This window comes from Myotis davidii, unplaced genomic scaffold, assembly GCF_000327345.1.
Source record: "Myotis davidii unplaced genomic scaffold, ASM32734v1 scaffold296, whole genome shotgun sequence".
Taxonomy (NCBI): Eukaryota; Metazoa; Chordata; class Mammalia; order Chiroptera; family Vespertilionidae; genus Myotis; species Myotis davidii.
The window spans coordinates 2,550,382-2,567,026 of record NW_006288889.1 but is presented as its reverse complement, the minus strand read 5'-3'; the positions used below and the strand labels follow the sequence as shown (position 1 = coordinate 2,567,026).

General features: G+C 49.3%; 1 protein-coding gene across 2 annotated transcripts in view; it reads right to left on the bottom strand.

The window, feature by feature from the left end:
• IL18R1 (interleukin 18 receptor 1) overlaps positions 1 to 16,504 on the bottom strand; it is a 34,453-nt gene extending 17,949 nt beyond the window's left edge. The window contains exons 1-5 of one of the 2 annotated variants that reach the window (XM_006761123.2): positions 16,316 to 16,504; positions 12,049 to 12,135; positions 10,543 to 10,780; positions 7,169 to 7,334; positions 4,872 to 5,022 (exon numbers count right to left, since the gene is read on the bottom strand). In XM_006761123.2, coding sequence (XP_006761186.1) covers positions 4,872 to 5,022; positions 7,169 to 7,334; positions 10,543 to 10,780; positions 12,049 to 12,106 — 613 coding nt within the window. In that variant the 5' untranslated portion in view covers positions 12,107 to 12,135; positions 16,316 to 16,504. Of the gene's footprint in view, positions 1 to 4,871; positions 5,023 to 7,168; positions 7,335 to 10,542; positions 10,781 to 12,048; positions 12,136 to 12,263; positions 12,952 to 16,315 lie in introns of those variants that run through there. The other variant, XM_015562239.1, reaches the window with a different exon arrangement.
• Positions 16,505 to 16,645: the final 141 nt, after the last annotated feature.

The window sequence follows — 16,645 nt, the reverse complement described above, 5'->3', positions numbered from 1 at the left end:
GCCCAGAGGGAGGAACCCGCACCACCCTGTTGACTATGAGGCATCTGAGGCACAAACTACTAATTTAATTCACCCAAGGCCACAGCTCGCAGGGCTGCTGGGAGGAGTCCATGAGATGATTCCATTAAAGCATCCGGTACAGTGTCTGGCCGGCAGTAAGTGCTCTTTTGATCATGAATATCCTTAATCCTCCCAAGGCAGAATAAGAGAGGAGCTGGTGGGTGAGACGCGGGATGTGTGGGTGAGAGTGTTGGTGGTGGAAGTGTCAAAGTACCAGAGATGTATATGAGATTAAAGAATATATATGGGAAAGCAAAACTGAAGGATTTAGGGGACACAGAGAATTTAAGATACCTGAGTTTCAGAGTTTAGTTATGGGATTCCCAGCTACAGGGTGTGGCAGGCAGAATAATGCCCCTCCAAACAGCTGTTCACACCCTACTCCCCAGATCCTGTGAATATTAGACCTCACACGGCAAAGTGACGTGCAATGTGACTAAATTGAGGAATTTCACCTGAGGACAGTGTCCTGGGTCCTCCGGGTGAGCCCGGTGTTATTACAGGAGCCTCATGACAAAGAAGTGCGTCAGGAAAGGAAGTGCGAGAGTTGGGAGCAAAGGTTAGGGAGAGATTTGAAGATGGTCCATTTTTGGCTTTGAAGATGGAGGAGGTGAGGGCACAGGTGGGAGATGGAGGAAGCAGGAGGTGAGGCATAGGTGGGAGATGGAGGAGGCAGGAGGTGAGGCACAGGTGGGAGATGGAGGAGGGGAGGGCAGAGGTGGGAGATGGAGGAGGGGAGGGCAGAGGTGGGAGATGGAGGAGGGGAGGGCAGAGGTGGGAGATGGAGGAGGGGAGGGCAGAGGTGGGAGATGGAGGAGGGGAGGGCAGAGGTGGGAGATGGAGGAGGGGAGGGCAGAGGTGGGAGATGGAGGAGGGGAGGGCAGAGGTGGGAGATGGAGGAGGGGAGGGCAGAGGTGGGAGATGGAGGAGGGGAGGGCAGAGGTGGGAGATGGAGGAGGGGAGGGCAGAGGTGGGAGATGGAGGAGGGGAGGGCAGAGGTGGGAGATGGAGGAGGGGAGGGCAGAGGTGGGAGATGGAGGAGGGGAGGGCACAGGTGGGAGGGGGAGGAGGCAGGAGGGGAGGCACAGGTGGGACATGGAGGAAGTGAGGGCACAGGTGGGACATGGAAGAGGCAGGAGGTGACAGCACAGGTGGGCGATGGAGGAGGCAGGAGGTGAGGCACAGGTGGGACATGGAGGAAGTGATGGCACAGGTGGGAGCTGGAGGAGGCAGGAGGTCAGGGCACAGGGGGGAGCCTCCATGGAGGAGGGGAGGGCACAGGTGGGAGATGGAGGAGGCAGGACGTGAGGGCACAGGTGGGAGATGGAGGAGGCAGGAGGTGACAGCACAGGTGGGAGATGGAGGAGGTGAGGGCACTGGTGGAACATGGAGGAGGCAGGAGGTGAGGGCATAGGTGGGACATGGAGGAGGTAAGGGCACAGGTGGGACATGGAGGAGGCAGGAGGTGAGGGCACAGGTAGGAGATGGAGGAGGCAGGAGGTGACAGCACAGGTGGGAGATGGAGGAGGCAGGAGGGGAGGGCACAGGGGGGAGGTGGAGGAGGCAGGAGGTGAGGGCACAGGTAGGAGATGGAGGAGGCAGGAGGTGACAGCACAGGTGGGAGATGGAGGAGGCAGGAGGGGAGGGCACAGGGGGGAGGTGGAGGAGGCAGGAGGTGAGGGCACAGGTGGTAGATGGAGGAGGCAGGAGGTAAGGGCACAGGTGTGAGATGGAGGAGGCAGGGGGTGAGGCACAGGTGGTAGATGGAGGAGGCAGGAGGTGAGGCACAGGTGGGAGATGGAGGAGGCAGGAGGTGACAGCACAGGTGGGAGATGGAGGAGGTGAGGGCACAGGTGGGACATGGAGGAGGTGAGGCACAGGTGGGAGATGGAGGAGGCAGGAGGTGACAGCACAGGTGGGAGATGGAGGAGGTGAGGGCACAGGTGGGACATGGAGGAGGTGAGGCACAGGTGGGAGATGGAGGAGGCAGGAGGTGACAGCACAGGTGGGAGATGGAGGAGGTGAGGGCACAGGTGGGACATGGAGGAGGTGAGGCACAGGTGGGAGATGGAGGAGGCAGGAGGTGACAGCACAGGTGGGAGATGGAGGAGGTGAGGGCACAGGTGGGACATGGAGGAGGTGAGGCACAGGTGGGAGATGGAGGAGGCAGGAGGTGACAGCACAGGTGGGAGATGGAGGAGGTGAGGGCACAGGTGGGACATGGAGGAGGTGAGGCACAGGTGGGAGATGGAGGAGGCAGGAGGTGACAGCACAGGTGGGAGATGGAGGAGGTGAGGGCACAGGTGGGACATGGAGGAGGTGAGGCACAGGTGGGAGATGGAGGAGGCAGGAGGTGACAGCACAGGTGGGAGATGGAGGAGGTGAGGGCACAGGTGGGACATGGAGGAGGTGAGGCACAGGTGGGAGATGGAGGAGGCAGGAGGTGACAGCACAGGTGGGAGATGGAGGAGGTGAGGGCACAGGTGGGACATGGAGGAGGTGAGGCACAGGTGGGAGATGGAGGAGGCAGGAGGTGACAGCACAGGTGGGAGATGGAGGAGGTGAGGGCACAGGTGGGACATGGAGGAGGTGAGGCACAGGTGGGAGATGGAGGAGGCAGGAGGTGACAGCACAGGTGGGAGATGGAGGAGGTGAGGGCACAGGTGGGACATGGAGGAGGTGAGGCACAGGTGGGAGATGGAGGAGGCAGGAGGTGACAGCACAGGTGGGAGATGGAGGAGGTGAGGGCACAGGTGGGACATGGAGGAGGTGAGGCACAGGTGGGAGATGGAGGAGGCAGGAGGTGACAGCACAGGTGGGAGATGGAGGAGGTGAGGGCACAGGTGGGACATGGAGGAGGTGAGGCACAGGTGGGAGATGGAGGAGGCAGGAGGTGACAGCACAGGTGGGAGATGGAGGAGGTGAGGGCACAGGTGGGACATGGAGGAGGTGAGGCACAGGTGGGAGATGGAGGAGGCAGGAGGTGAGGCACAGGTAGGAGATGGAGGAGGCAGGAGGTGAGGGCACAGGTGGGAAATGGAGGAGGCAGGGAGTGAGCGCACAGGTAGGAGATGGAGGAGGCATGAGGTGACGGCACAGGTGGGATATGGAGGAGGTGAGGGCACAGGTGGGAGAGGGAGGAGGCAGGAGGGGAGGCACAGGGGGGAGATGGAGGAGGGGAGGGCACAGGTGGGCGATGGAGGAGGCAGGGAGTGAGCGCACAGGTAGGAGATGGAGGAGGCACGAGGTGACGGCACAGGTGGGAGAGGGAGGAGGCAGGAGGGGAGGCACAGGGGGGAGATGGAGGAGGCAGGAGGTGAGGGCACAGCTGCTTTTATAAACTGGAAAATGCAGGGAAACCTACTTCTCCCAGGGCCTCCTGCAGGAACGCAGTCCTGCTCAGACCTTGATTTTATCCCAGGCAAACCATGTGAGACTCCTGACCTTCAGAACCATTAGGTAAGTAATTTCTGTTGTTAGAGGACTGTAAGCGTGTGGCAGTTTAGCGGTGAGCAATGTAGGGGGTCCAGCTATGTTAGTGGATAGTTAACAAGACGAGGAAAATGTGGCCGGAGCCCCGCAGCTCTGGGTGGAGTGAGCCCTGGCTGCTGGGCAGGGCATCACAGGAGTCTACAGAGGCAGGGAGAGCGTCGGGGAAACACGTTAGGGGCCAGAGCATCTGTGTCACTGAGGAGCGGCTTCAGGAGGCGTGTTGGACTCAGTGGGGAAAATGACTCTCAACAACCTGGGCCTCTGTGACCTGGAGATGTCCATGGTCATTCCCCACATACAACTGGATGAGCCGACCCGGGCCATGGGGAGGATAGCTCCCCTGGGAAAGGTTCAGTGAAGTTACCTCTGAGGCCTCCATCCCTCAAAACCCAGGCCTTAGTTTTTCCACTATATACAATCTGGGTCCATGGTAAAGCAGAAGTGCCCCTCCGGCCCCAGGCCTGGCTCCTGGCGTCCTCTCCTCAAGCTCCTGGCCCACATGCCTCCTGCCGCCCTCCGCCAGCGCCTGGGCAGGACACAGTCCCCTTCGCCTGTCTCCACTCTGCACTCCCTCCACCTCCCAGGTGACTCCAGGCCCATGAGCAGGTGACCCTGAGCAATGCAGGTCTGAACTGCATGGAAAAGCCACTTATATGCAGACCTTTTCACTGAATACAGCAAATGTACTTCCTCTTCCTTAAGATTTTCTTAATAACATTTTCCTCTAGCTTAATTAAGTGTAAGAACACAGAACACGATGCACATAACAAACAAAATATGTGCGATAAGTCAGGCTTCTCACCAAGACCTGTTGGTAGTTGAGTTTTGGGAAAACCAAAGGTTCTACCCAGGTTTTGGACTGTCGGGCGGATCGGCACCCTTCACCCCTGCGCGTAGCTCTGTGTGGCTCATCACCTCTCCTGACAGCAATCGGTTTCTTGAGGAGAGTATGTTACTCACTTCATTTCCTATTTCCCTGCCCTCGCCCTCTCCCAGTGCTCAGAGGTTACTAAATACAGCATCCTCAATAAATATTTGTTAAGGGAAAACATATGCTTAACAATAAAAGACCCCACAATTTATTCAAATACCAAATAAGGGAGCTGACTCAGGGAGGGTCACCTTTATGAACTTTAACTACCACCCCCAGAATCTCAGACACAGTGACAAAGCCCTGGGCTGGGGGCCTTCTATTTGAATGAGTGGTGTGGCCCCAACGCCCACTAGGTTGCTTCTGGATTCCTGTACTGCCTTAGAAGAAAAAATATTTTATTTTGCTAAGATACACTTGTTTCTCCCCAATCTAAAATTTCTCTTACCTTCAACTATTGTTATATTGTAGGTGCTGGTGACATTAAATAGTTTTCCATTGTGATGAAGGAAAAACATGCAGGTGTAATATCCCTGGTCTTTAAACTCTGCATTCTTCTTTAAAGATGGGTTTTTATTGTTCTCTATCTTTTCACAGTTCTGTTTTTAAAAAGCATGTTAAAATATTTTAGGTAAAAGCAACGTTATAAGAATTCAAAATTTTACATAATTCTATTTCACGACAGGGGGAGGGGCATGGGGGCGAGTGACTCAGGGCTGAGCACCTAGCAGGGACCCCTTTGAGGTCCTGCGCCAGGAGACAGTGGCCTGATTAGAAATGCATGGAGAATATTCAAGTCCAAGGACACACACACACACACACACACACACACACACACACACCTCTGCATCGCACACTTCCATCTGTGGCAGAGGGATTAACAATAAGAACGCCACCTTTGCAGTCCTCTTCACTCATGGGTAGGTTATAAAGCGAGCTCAGAACCAGATGGGAAAACAGGAACTAAACTGCTAATTCTGACTGTGTGCCCATCCCCGCACGCTCCTCTCTCAAAGCGGCCAAGCTGGTGGCACCTGGCAGAGGGCTCAGCGTGGGCTTGGGAGGCACCCACATGGCCTCACTGCAGGGGTTGCTTCTATAGACACCGAATGTTTAAACTCACACTGATTTACCCCAGCCATGTTGAAAAATCAGACTCCATTTTTCCAATCAGTTGTTTACTGATTCAGCGTCCTCGCTCCCCTCCCTCAAGTAGGTCAGGGTCTGTAAACAGGCTGTGAACTGAGCCTGAGGTCAGCCTCCAGCTAAGAGCACCCTCCAGCTCCACCCTCTAAGCGGACTGAGTGTGGGGCTTGCTTAGGCCCGCACGCCGAGCCTCCCGTGTCATGGGCTGCAGACATCTGCACGTTTGACAGGAAATGGGGTCAAGTCAACTGCAGACTGGCTCCGACATTTAGAAAACACTTTGCATAAGAGCTGCCCTTGAAAAACACAAGTAAACAGTGTTCATGCAAAAGGAACAAACAAACATTCCTAGGAAATCGGTTTCATCTTTCCCAAGGTCCTCTGTTCAGACCACCCTCTCTCAGCTCTGCTACGCAACCACGGCCTTCAGGCTTGTGCTTCTACAGAAATGATATAATTTGCGTTGTGTATGTGCATGCATGTTATTTATGTATGTGTGCATGTTGTACTTGCATACATGTGAGTGTACAAATGCATGTGTATATGTAATATACATGTGAGTGTATACAAATCTATATAATAATCTCTATAGTATTGTCTGAAAGAGCTCTTATAACTTAACAGGTAAAAGGTACACTAACTAAAGAAAATAGACAAAGAAAGTAGACAATCCACAAAAGAAATAATACAAAGATGCAATTAATACACAAATTTAATTTGTTATTAAGAAGAGTGGGGGGCTACTCAGAGCTGCAGAAGGCTGGCATGTCAGTGGTTTAAAGGTCCCTGAGCAGCCCATCAGGGTGGTAACCTGGCCCCTGGCACGGAGTTTGATGTGTGTCGAAAGGCACACACCTGCTCTTAGCCTCTGATCCAAAAACTCGACGGTTTTTGGTCAGAGGATAAAGTCATATAGATACTCGGAGACTTATAGGAATAATATTTGTTTTAGTCTTAGTAATAATAATGCCAAGTAGAAACTAACAAATGTCCATAACAGGGGATTAGTCAGGTACAAGGACATGCATATGGAATCTCATGTTGGAAGGATGTTTAAAGATATGGAAGAATAGCCATAATATAATTTTTTAGTGAATAAAGAAAAAATACAAGCCATTAAAAATACCACTTTTAAAAAAAGATGTTTACACAGGAAAATATGTCTCTGACTGATGGGATTATGAGTTATTTCTGCTACCTTCCTATTCATTTCTCTACCTTTCAATTTTATAAAATGAAATTATATAATCAGAAAAATGTGTATATAATAGAATTTAAAATTTTAAGTATATGTAGCAGAGGAAAATAAAAATCTTTAAACTAATATTTCTAACAAATAATTTATTGAAAAAGAAGACAAACTAGTAAAGGACAAGAGAGAGGAAGCCTTGTCATTTACTGAACCTGTCTCAGGCAGGAGCGGTGCCCCTGCCTCATGTATAGGCGCTCATCACAGCAGCCCTGGGGCCCCTCACCCTGGGCCTGCGGTCACACAGCCCACATGTCCGGAGAACAGCGTGCTCCACATCCGCCAGACCCTCATTTTGGAGTTCTGTCTTTCCTACCAAGCCTGAAGTTAGAACATGTTGACTGCGTTACCTTATACAGTGCCGTTCTGTGGACCAGGTCGTGATAGTAACTATGACTACAGTCCACCTGCAAAGCCGTTCCAACTTCCACAGTTTTACTAGTTACTTGTTTTTCAGTAAAACAGCTGTGTTTACTTCTTCTGATGACATTCAGTTTCCAATCATAAGTATGATTTCTATGAAATAAAGGTTTAAAGATATTTTATAATTAGTACAGGGACTTTGCAAATACCATCATTGAGTAATCAATGCAACAACATTTTTTTCCCTATTTTTGTATAAAGAGACTCATTTACTGTTGCCCAAACTCTTCTCTGCCTCTTTCAGGCTCAGCGTAGCAAGAAACTTAACTGTCATGGGATGGGGGTAGACGGTGGGGAAAAGATAAACCTGAGCAGGCCCTGAAGCACACACACGTGTGCACACACACGTGTGCACACACACGTGTGCACACACACGTGTGCACACACACGCGTGCACACACACACACACAAAGCCCACTGCAGACCAGAAATGTTTAAAACATCAAAGATTTTGGCGATAAACAAGTTCAGGAATTCTTAACCCAAGGCAGGAGGGCGGCGCTGGCCTCCCGGGGCCGAAACATGCTTCCGGAATGTCTGCATTTCTCGGGCCGCTTAGCCAATGCTTTTCTCTTACTGTTGGTTGCCCTCGCGTATCCCATTAGCACTTTTGTGCCTCACTGAGCAGAGTTTATTTGAATAGATATTGTTGTTCCTTCTGATTAGAAATTAGAAATCTAAAAGAAAGAAATTTTGCAATGTTTTTAAAAGACAACGGTTTGCAATGTAATGTTTGCTTAAACTGCGCAAGCAGTATGTACTGTCCTATACCAGACCCAGCAGGTGCCCTGTGTGTGTGAACACAGACAGTCTGCCCGAGGAGGCACTCCCAGCTCCCCTGGAGTCTCCATGAATGGAACCACTGGCACCCCTGGGTCCAGCGGCTGCACTGGCGGCGGGATGACTGTTGCCTTAGGTAAGTGAGAAAGCTGACCTTCAGGCGAAGGTAAACAACTCCCATGTCACAGGCCTGGGAGGCATCGCCAGGATGCACACCAATCTATTTTGGTCCTAACAGCCAGGAGTGTTTTGGAAAAGACTATGTTATGACAATCAGTGTGAATTTATACAGGATCCGCTGGGCTGGGAGCCAGGGCGTGGGGCAGGCCTTCCTCATCCTCGGGGTACAGGAGGGTCAGCGGCCATAACACAGTGTGGAGCAGCTGCGCCTTTCCCCAGGCATGGCTGCGTGCTCCCTGCTGGGCCGGCCCTGGGCAGGCCTGTTTAAAGGATCTCTCTGGGAAGCTGATGACACCCGGTCAGGCTGTTTCCTGCTCTGCAGCCTCGGTCGCTATCACTCAGCAAGCACCACCCCCTAACCGCTGCCCTGCACCCAGGTGCCCAGTGCTGAAACAAGGGGCGCCCTGTGCCTCGATGAGCTCCCAGGGGGGCATGTAGCTGAGCCCTGTCAGGGCTGGTCATCCTGGTGCGAGAACCACCCCTGGCGACACAGAAGCCCTGGAAGAGACCAGCCCACCACTGCTCGGCCTGCGCCTGATCTGCAGGTGCTGTTCTCTCCGCCTTCACGTCTTTACCTCTAAGATCAAGGACGCTCCTGATCCCTCCCTTCTCAGTGGATTTCCTCCTTAAAATTTGATCTGACCCAGTGACTGTTGCTGCAGGAGCGGAGTATCCATCTCCAGAGGAATGTGATCACTAGCCATCGTTTCCTGAAAATTCCAGGGCTGCAGTTCTAAGGGGACAAGCCAGGAGTAAGGTCTGCTCGGACAAGTCCCACAGGAGACCCAAGCCTCACTCACTACAAGGTGCCCACTGCCCGTGTGCACACACATCAGTTGTAACACCTTCAGAAAGTCTGTATCTTCAAGGTTCCCACTGACTTTCAAAGCCATTGTCAAGCCTGCTCTTTCCACCATCGCTTAGTCTCATCTCACTCACCAGCCTCCACGCCCCTCAGAGTTTAGCACCACAGCCCGTGAGCACCTGGGCTCCCGTCGCCTGGCCTTCTGGTCCCGCACCCCTCTCTGCCATCCGACCTCTGATGATCCCACTTCCCTCCCTAATGCAGGCTGTGTTCCACCTTCCGTGTTGGGGACAGGCCATGCCCTCTGTCCCTGTCTGTCTGCGAGTGGCGCTGGGGGAGGCGGGACCCTCCGCGTGCTCTCTCTGCCCTGTTCATTTCCATGCTGCCTTCATTCCCCAGGCTCAGGAGCAGTGCTTCTCGCCCTGATGGCCAGTGTTCACTCTAGTTACTGTGAAAAGACCAGCTGTGACTCATTTCTGGAATCATCTCTCCTAAAAGGTCACATACAATTCACTCGTTAAAAAACAAGAGTTCTTGAACTTCTTTCTGACTGGTGTCTGTAAGTAAAAACAAACCCAATGACCTCACTTCCAGAAAACCGCAGCGTGGCGCTAGGTTGCACTGGGACATCTCACTCTGCCTTCACCACGCGCTTGCGAGCAGGACTCACTCCAGGTGCTGGTGACAGTGGCACCCTCCCCACCCCGTGCCGAGCTGTTTCCTCTAGGCCGGTCTCAGAGCTCTATAAAGTACATGCACACATAGATACCTCGGTACACGCATAAGATCGTCACAGCAACTGATACCCACGCACCTCCATGTCCTCACCAGCGCCCACCGCGGAGCATGCCTTCTCCAGGCCGGCCCCTCCCACCTCACCAAACAAAGGATAAAGAGCGAGCTCTGCAGTTGGCATGCTCAGCCGGTTCCCTCCCTTCCTAGACACGTTCCTACTGAGGGCGTCCGCACTTGGTGCCAGGAGAAGGCTGTGCCAGGCCCTTCGGTGCGCCACTCCCCCGGCCCTGGGCAGAGCTGTGCCATCGGCTGCCATGCACAACTCCTCCACGCACTGCCGCCGCCGGCCCTCAGCAAACACCTGAGAACTAGACCAGGGTGTATCTATGCCTGTCACCCCGCAGCCTGCGCACACTTCCAGGGGCGGGCACTGCCCCTGTTCACTCTCACAACATCTGAGCCCAGCCACGCGTTACCCTGACCAGCAGCTCTAGCCAGCAGGCCCGGCTGAATCTGAGAACAAATGCCACCCAGCCTTCACTTAGGCAAGAATACCCTAAAAGGGAACCATGCTAAGGGAATCTTTCATCGTCTTCATTTCATTAAGACCACTAGGAACATAAACACAGGGGCAACATTTAGTTTACTTTTTCAATAATGAAGCATTTATTTCTTATTGCAGGAAGAGTAGGGGAGACTAAATGCTCGGCCTGCCTGACCTTTCAGATTACAGTGCATTTCATTTGCTGAACCAAGTCCTGGAGCGCCGCGCACACACTAACAGAGGGAAAGGGTACTCACCCCCTCTGGAAAACGTAAGATCCACTGTCATCCAGCTCAATGGGCCAAAACTCCAGGACATAATCGTGCAAAGTAATTCTGGGTGAACTGCTCAAGCGTAGCTCAACCTTTTCATCTGACTCATTGGTTTTGAACCATTTTGTGGTGCTTGGTTCATGCACAGGAGAAAGTGGGCAATATTTCAAAAAGAAAGGTTCTCCTTCAACGGCATTAATATGACGACGTGAAGTACAGGTTTCTTCAAAAAATTAGCAAAATAAAAGGAAAAAACAAAAATCAACCAATAAATCATAAATTACCGAAACAACAGGTTTACCTTTATCTCACTTCCGGCCTCCCTTCCTACGGGCCCCCTTCAACGGCATTAATATGACGACGTGAAGTACAGGTTTCTTCAAAAAATTAGCAAAATAAAAGGAAAAAATCAAACACATGATGACATAGCTAATTTCCCAACACAGAGGCATTCCCAGAACATAAGTGAGGGCAGAGCTTCCAACGGGTCCTCCCAAAGAGGAGGGCAGCGCCTGGCCCCCACCCCAGGAGGCAGGCACATGCAGAGCAATCTTGTAAAAGAAGGTGTTGCACAGGACAGCTTCCTCACACGGAAGCCACAGAAGACACAGGGTTGCCACACCTTCCCGAAAACATCTTAGTGAGGAGCCTCCATGGAGAAGACGCCAGAAACCAGGCTTCAGAGGGGCTTCTGCACGCAGCCAGTCCACTCAGCCAGCCACTGCCCGGTAGGCGCGGAGGTGGGCACAGATGCTGCATCCCACGTCCTGAGAGGTGGCCGGTTCAATTCCTAGTCAGGCACATGCCCAGGTTGCAGGCTCAATTCCCAGTAGGGGGCGTGCAGGAGGCAGCCCATAGAAGTTCCCTTCTCATGTGGATGATTCTCTCCCTCTCCTTTCCTCTCTTTCTAAAAATCAATTTAAAATCTTACTTTAAAGTCAACAAGCAGTCACTGCTAATAAATTAAAATTGGTATTCGACACCTGCCATAACGCTTCCTTGAGTTCCCTGGGCTAAGACGTGTCTTTCATATATACTAGTAGTTGCTCTGACACGAATATTTTCCTTAATATTTGTAAGGTATTCCCAGGAACATCCTGTGTTCTCTAATTATGAAATGGATCTTTGCCTTCATTTTGGGAAGGAGATAACTTGTGTAAAATGTTCTAAAAGTCAGTAAAAAAGTCATCTGTGACATTCAGTTTCAAACAACATGAAGCAGATTTTCATCCAGACAAATGTAATTTATTTCAGGATGCAAGGTTCCACACCTGCTCTCTCTACATAAACTCGGGGCCACCTTTTCCTCTTTCCAATAAACCCATATAGCTCTTTATTTGATCCCACTCCTGTGGCTTTTTAGTTTCTGTGCCAGAGACACCAAAACATTAGGCAACTATCTAAATTTAAAATCACTGGCTAATTTTAATAAATTCAGCATCTTCTATAGCCGCCTCCTAAAACCAGCAGCAAAACTTTGCTATGACTTACCTGAGGTGCCCCTAAGCATAAGCACCAAAAGCGTCAGGGACAGTTGTCCCAGATGCATGTTTTAGGGTTCTGCTTCAAAAGGTTTTCCTGGAAAACAGAGAAGTCAGGTTCAGTTAGAACTTTCACATAAAAACGTACCTGTCTTACGAAGAAGGTTTTAAAATACCTTCTGGCACACAAAATTTTAAAAATGGATCCAGAAAATTTTCATAGACCTTCATCTAGTCACCAAGTCTTCTTGGAACTTTCAGGAAGTAGAATTAATGAAATTTTAGTGCAATGAAGTTTGGCATCCTGAAGAAAGCCCTGGTAATACAATTTTCTAATACAGAGAGCCTCGTGTGTTTTGGGCTTGGTCTACTAAATCCTGCCTCCAAGAACAAAGTTGAGAACAACTGTATTTATAGAAAATCTGCTATTCTATGAACGCAGTCTGTGATTACTGAAATACGTTTGACATCCTGCCCCTGTAGGAATGTGTGTGTGTGTGTGTGTGTGTGTGTGTTCCAGTTGTTTTTTTTTTTTTCTCTCATCTATCGTCTTGCTTCAGAACACAAGTTGCAGAAGTTAGGAACTAAGTCTACTTTACGTAACTGACTCCCTGAAGTCCAGCACAATGCTTAGCACATATTAAGCATTCATCAATAGTCATTAATGAGAAATAGGTGTACGGATGTGTGTGCCTGTTTCTGCACTCATATGCCCATATGTGTTTATTTTAGGAAAATGGAGAGACAAAGTGGGAACTGCATACATTCCAGACAAAAACAGACTCAAAGAACTCAAATCTGAGTTGACTTTTGCTCTTACTCTAACCCAAGTTTTGTCCTACTAATTACAAATTTAGAGGTAGAATAGGTAGGAAGGGTGCGTTGGGGCTCCTATACCAGGTCTGAGTTTTTCATAAACAATCCCATGTTTCTTTTATTTTAAAAAATGTATTTTTTTATTGATTTCAGAGAAAGGGGGAAGGAAAGAGAGATAGAAACATCAATGATGGAAATCACTGATTTGCTGTCTCCTCCACACCCCCTATTGGGATCAAGCCCACAACCCGGGCATGTGCCCTGACTGGGAATCGAACCGTGACCTCCTGGTTCATAGTTTGATGCTCAACCACTGAGCCACACCAGCCAGCAATCCCATGTTTCTTTTATACCAGACACCTCCCTTTGAGGAAGCGCAGCATCATGGGAAGGGCTTGGTCTCTGGGCATATAACAAACAGTGCAACCTTGGGCAAGTTACTTAAAAGTCTGAGTCTGTTTGCTCATTCCAAAATGGAGTTGGTAAGAATGCCTGTCTCCAAAATTACTGAGCAATCAAAGAGCTAATGTTTACGAAGACTTCCTGGGTTGGGTGCATGAAGCCTCTCAGCCCAAAGTAATTCTCTCACCAGCTACAACTCGCCTCGCACACTAAACAACACAAAACTAAAACACACACCACCACCACCACCACCACCACCCGCTAATGCCCAAATCCTGGATAAAATGTAATGGCTAAGCTGCCAAACCATTTACATCAATCTTTATGAATAAATCACCAAGCATTTGATGTCATTTCCAAGAGATAATAATCAATAATGTAAAGACAAAAGGGAAAAGGATGTATGGAAAGTACCAACTGTACATAATGAAATTAGAATATTTCTATGGCTTGAAATAAGCCCCTCCCCCCACACACGCACATGTTTTGTTATTATCTATTCTCTTATCTAGGGTAGAATGAAAAGTGCTGTTTCCTCTGGTTAAGGTTGACACTGCCTATGAAGAGCACTGCTGTTTTCTTGGTTTGTGGTTTTTTAAATTTTCAAGGTCTACTAAGAGATGAAGTTATTATGAGATAACTCATCATTCTGATGACTTAACTCAGTTTCGATTTGAAACATGTTAAGATTCCAGTATATAAATTAGTTGGTATTTGCCCTGCTCTATGTCTGTGTATATATAAAATTACTAATGTACTTATTGCGGATTTAAAAGATTAAGATATTAAATTATAAAATTTAACTTCTAAAAGAAAAGTTATTCTGAAAAATATCATAGATAAAAGTTATAAAATATATGTAAGAGGATATAAGTATTAAATTTCTTGCATGTGGGAATTCTGGAGATTTTTTTAGTGCTATGTTTGATATTGATATTATTTATTGCCTTTACATAATTTTAAAATTTCTTCCTTCTTTTCTTTCTTTTTAAAAATGTTTCTAATTTCTAAAGTAATATATGCCAATAAAAGGACATGTATAAAATGAAGATTGAAAAGCAGAAAATAATATCAACATGTCTAATACTGTATTTAGCCTGTTTTGTTGTACTTTATATATTTTCAAATAATTAAGATGACCTTTAAATAATTTCCTATCTTGCATTTTCCTCCGTGGCAGAAATCTTTGTCAACACCGTTTTAATTGTCACAGCAAATTCTTTCATATGGATAAGTTATGCTTTACAGCATGTGTTTTATGATAAAATGGCCCATAGCCATGTTCCCATGTAAGGCAGTTGGATCAGGTTCTGAAGCATGGCCTGTGCTGCCAGCCGGGCTGGATTTACATCCTCACTCTCCTCATTTTTAGCTGAATGGTGCCGAACAAGTTACCCTCGCGGTTCTTCACTTTATCTAGCCATGAAAGGGAATAGCAATCCCACTGCCTAGGGCTGGTGAGAAGGTTACACAAATTGCTATTACAAAATATCTGGTGAATAATAAATATCACTTACAGGTTAGCTATTATTATTTATCTATAGTTCTTACTTTCTTGGTGTCACTATATGGCAGTACAAAGAATACATTTTAAACATGGTAAATGCATACAGCATTCCAGAAATGCAGTAATAATTCATTATTCGCCTACCACACCCAAGTAAGCACTGAACGTTCTCATCTTCAATTAGGTACTCAAATTAGTACAAAGTATCTCATTTTTTTTATATGCGTTTCTATTGGTATAAAGAAAGCAAAATATTAGTCATGCCTTTTGTAGCTAGTTTTCTATGTTTATGAACTGTCTTTTTATGCCTTTTGTCCATTTTTAGATGCTTAGTGTTTTCTACAACCTGTTGTTCGATTTACCTTTTAATGCCTCTTTTGATGCTTTAACATCTGGAAGCGTTTATATTTGTGCAGCCCACCTGTTTTGCCTTTGCTTTGTGATTTTTCCATTGCTACTTTATCATTTAGAACATTCCTTTCCCCTCAGGGGTCAAATATGTACTTACCTGTATTTTCTTTATTTGTTTGGTATGCAGATGGGGTCAACTTCACTTCTTTTTCCCAAGTAGCTACTCAGGACTTCTGTATGGGATTCGCAGTCCCGTGGTCCCTTACAGCGGCCGCCCCGACACCCAGGCACAGCCAGCTCCGCACTCTGCTCCCTGGGCCTCCCTCCCCCGCCCCCCTCGCCGGGTTTGTGATTTATAGCACTGTTCACTGACAGATCATTGTATGTCTGCTCCCTTATTTGTTTGCTGAATTAATGAAGGCATTGAATTAATGAAGGCAGAATATAGCTTTGGGGAGTCTACCCATAGCTGAGCATCTGACCCATTGTTGCATCTGCCTGTGAAATGCTTCTTAACCCTGACACCTTGAAACGTGTGTTTTACGTGAGATCTAGTGCCCTCACTCTCACTCAGAGTGAGGAAAAATATGCCTGGGCTCCACATGCATGTCCATTACTACCTTATGCTCCCGGCCTCCACCGCTTACCATTCATGCGTGTGTGAGTGTGTGCATACACACATACACATATACTTATATCCGAACCTTCACATGTGATGTATAGAGTTACTATATACTATAATGCATATTATATAACAGTGTTGTTTTCGAGGTTAAAGCATTCCCACTTTTTTTCTGAAAAGTGAAAACAGCTAAAGTAGGTGAGAGTTTCCGTTCATTAAGCGCTCATTTGTGTCCAACCCGTGAAAACATGCAGGTGGTTCTCTTGCCCACTCTCCCACAGGCCGAATGCAGGAGGCGCTGCCCAGGGCACAGAGAGGCGCGCGCTTACCCAAGGGCATCAGCTACAGACCCAGGTCCGCATCCGGATTCCTGCTTCCCACCCTTTCCCTTCCACCTCCGGTCTGGGAGGAGACCTCCTGCAGGCTGCACCCCAGTTATCAGAAAGGTCAGGGCTGGCAGCCGCCGCAGAGGGACACCCTTCCCCTGATCCCTTCTTAAAAGGAATTTTGTTTTCAGAAAACCTGCCCAGCAGGGACGGAGGGCGCTGGGGAGGGCACAGCCGCTGGCGCGGTCCTTACCTCCAGGAGTTGGAGGCGGCGGGGCAGCGTCCCCCTCCACCCGGGCAGGGGGCAGGGCTCAGGCGGCAGGTGGGAGCGCGGGCTGCCCCAGCTCCAGAAGCAAGGAGCAGGGCAGAGGATCCCCGAGTGTGGGGAAACTGGAGAGTCCAACGGAGAGAAGGGACAGAAAATTGGAAGAAAGAAAAGCCGCCGCTGAGTGGGCGGGCGGAGGCGCGGGGTGGGGGACGCTGGCGGGCAGCGGCGCTGCTCCGGTCCGGCGGCGCTGGCCAGGTGCCGGCGGGCCTCTCCAGGGCGGCGACAGGTGGCGGGTCCCTGGAGCTCTGGGCCGTG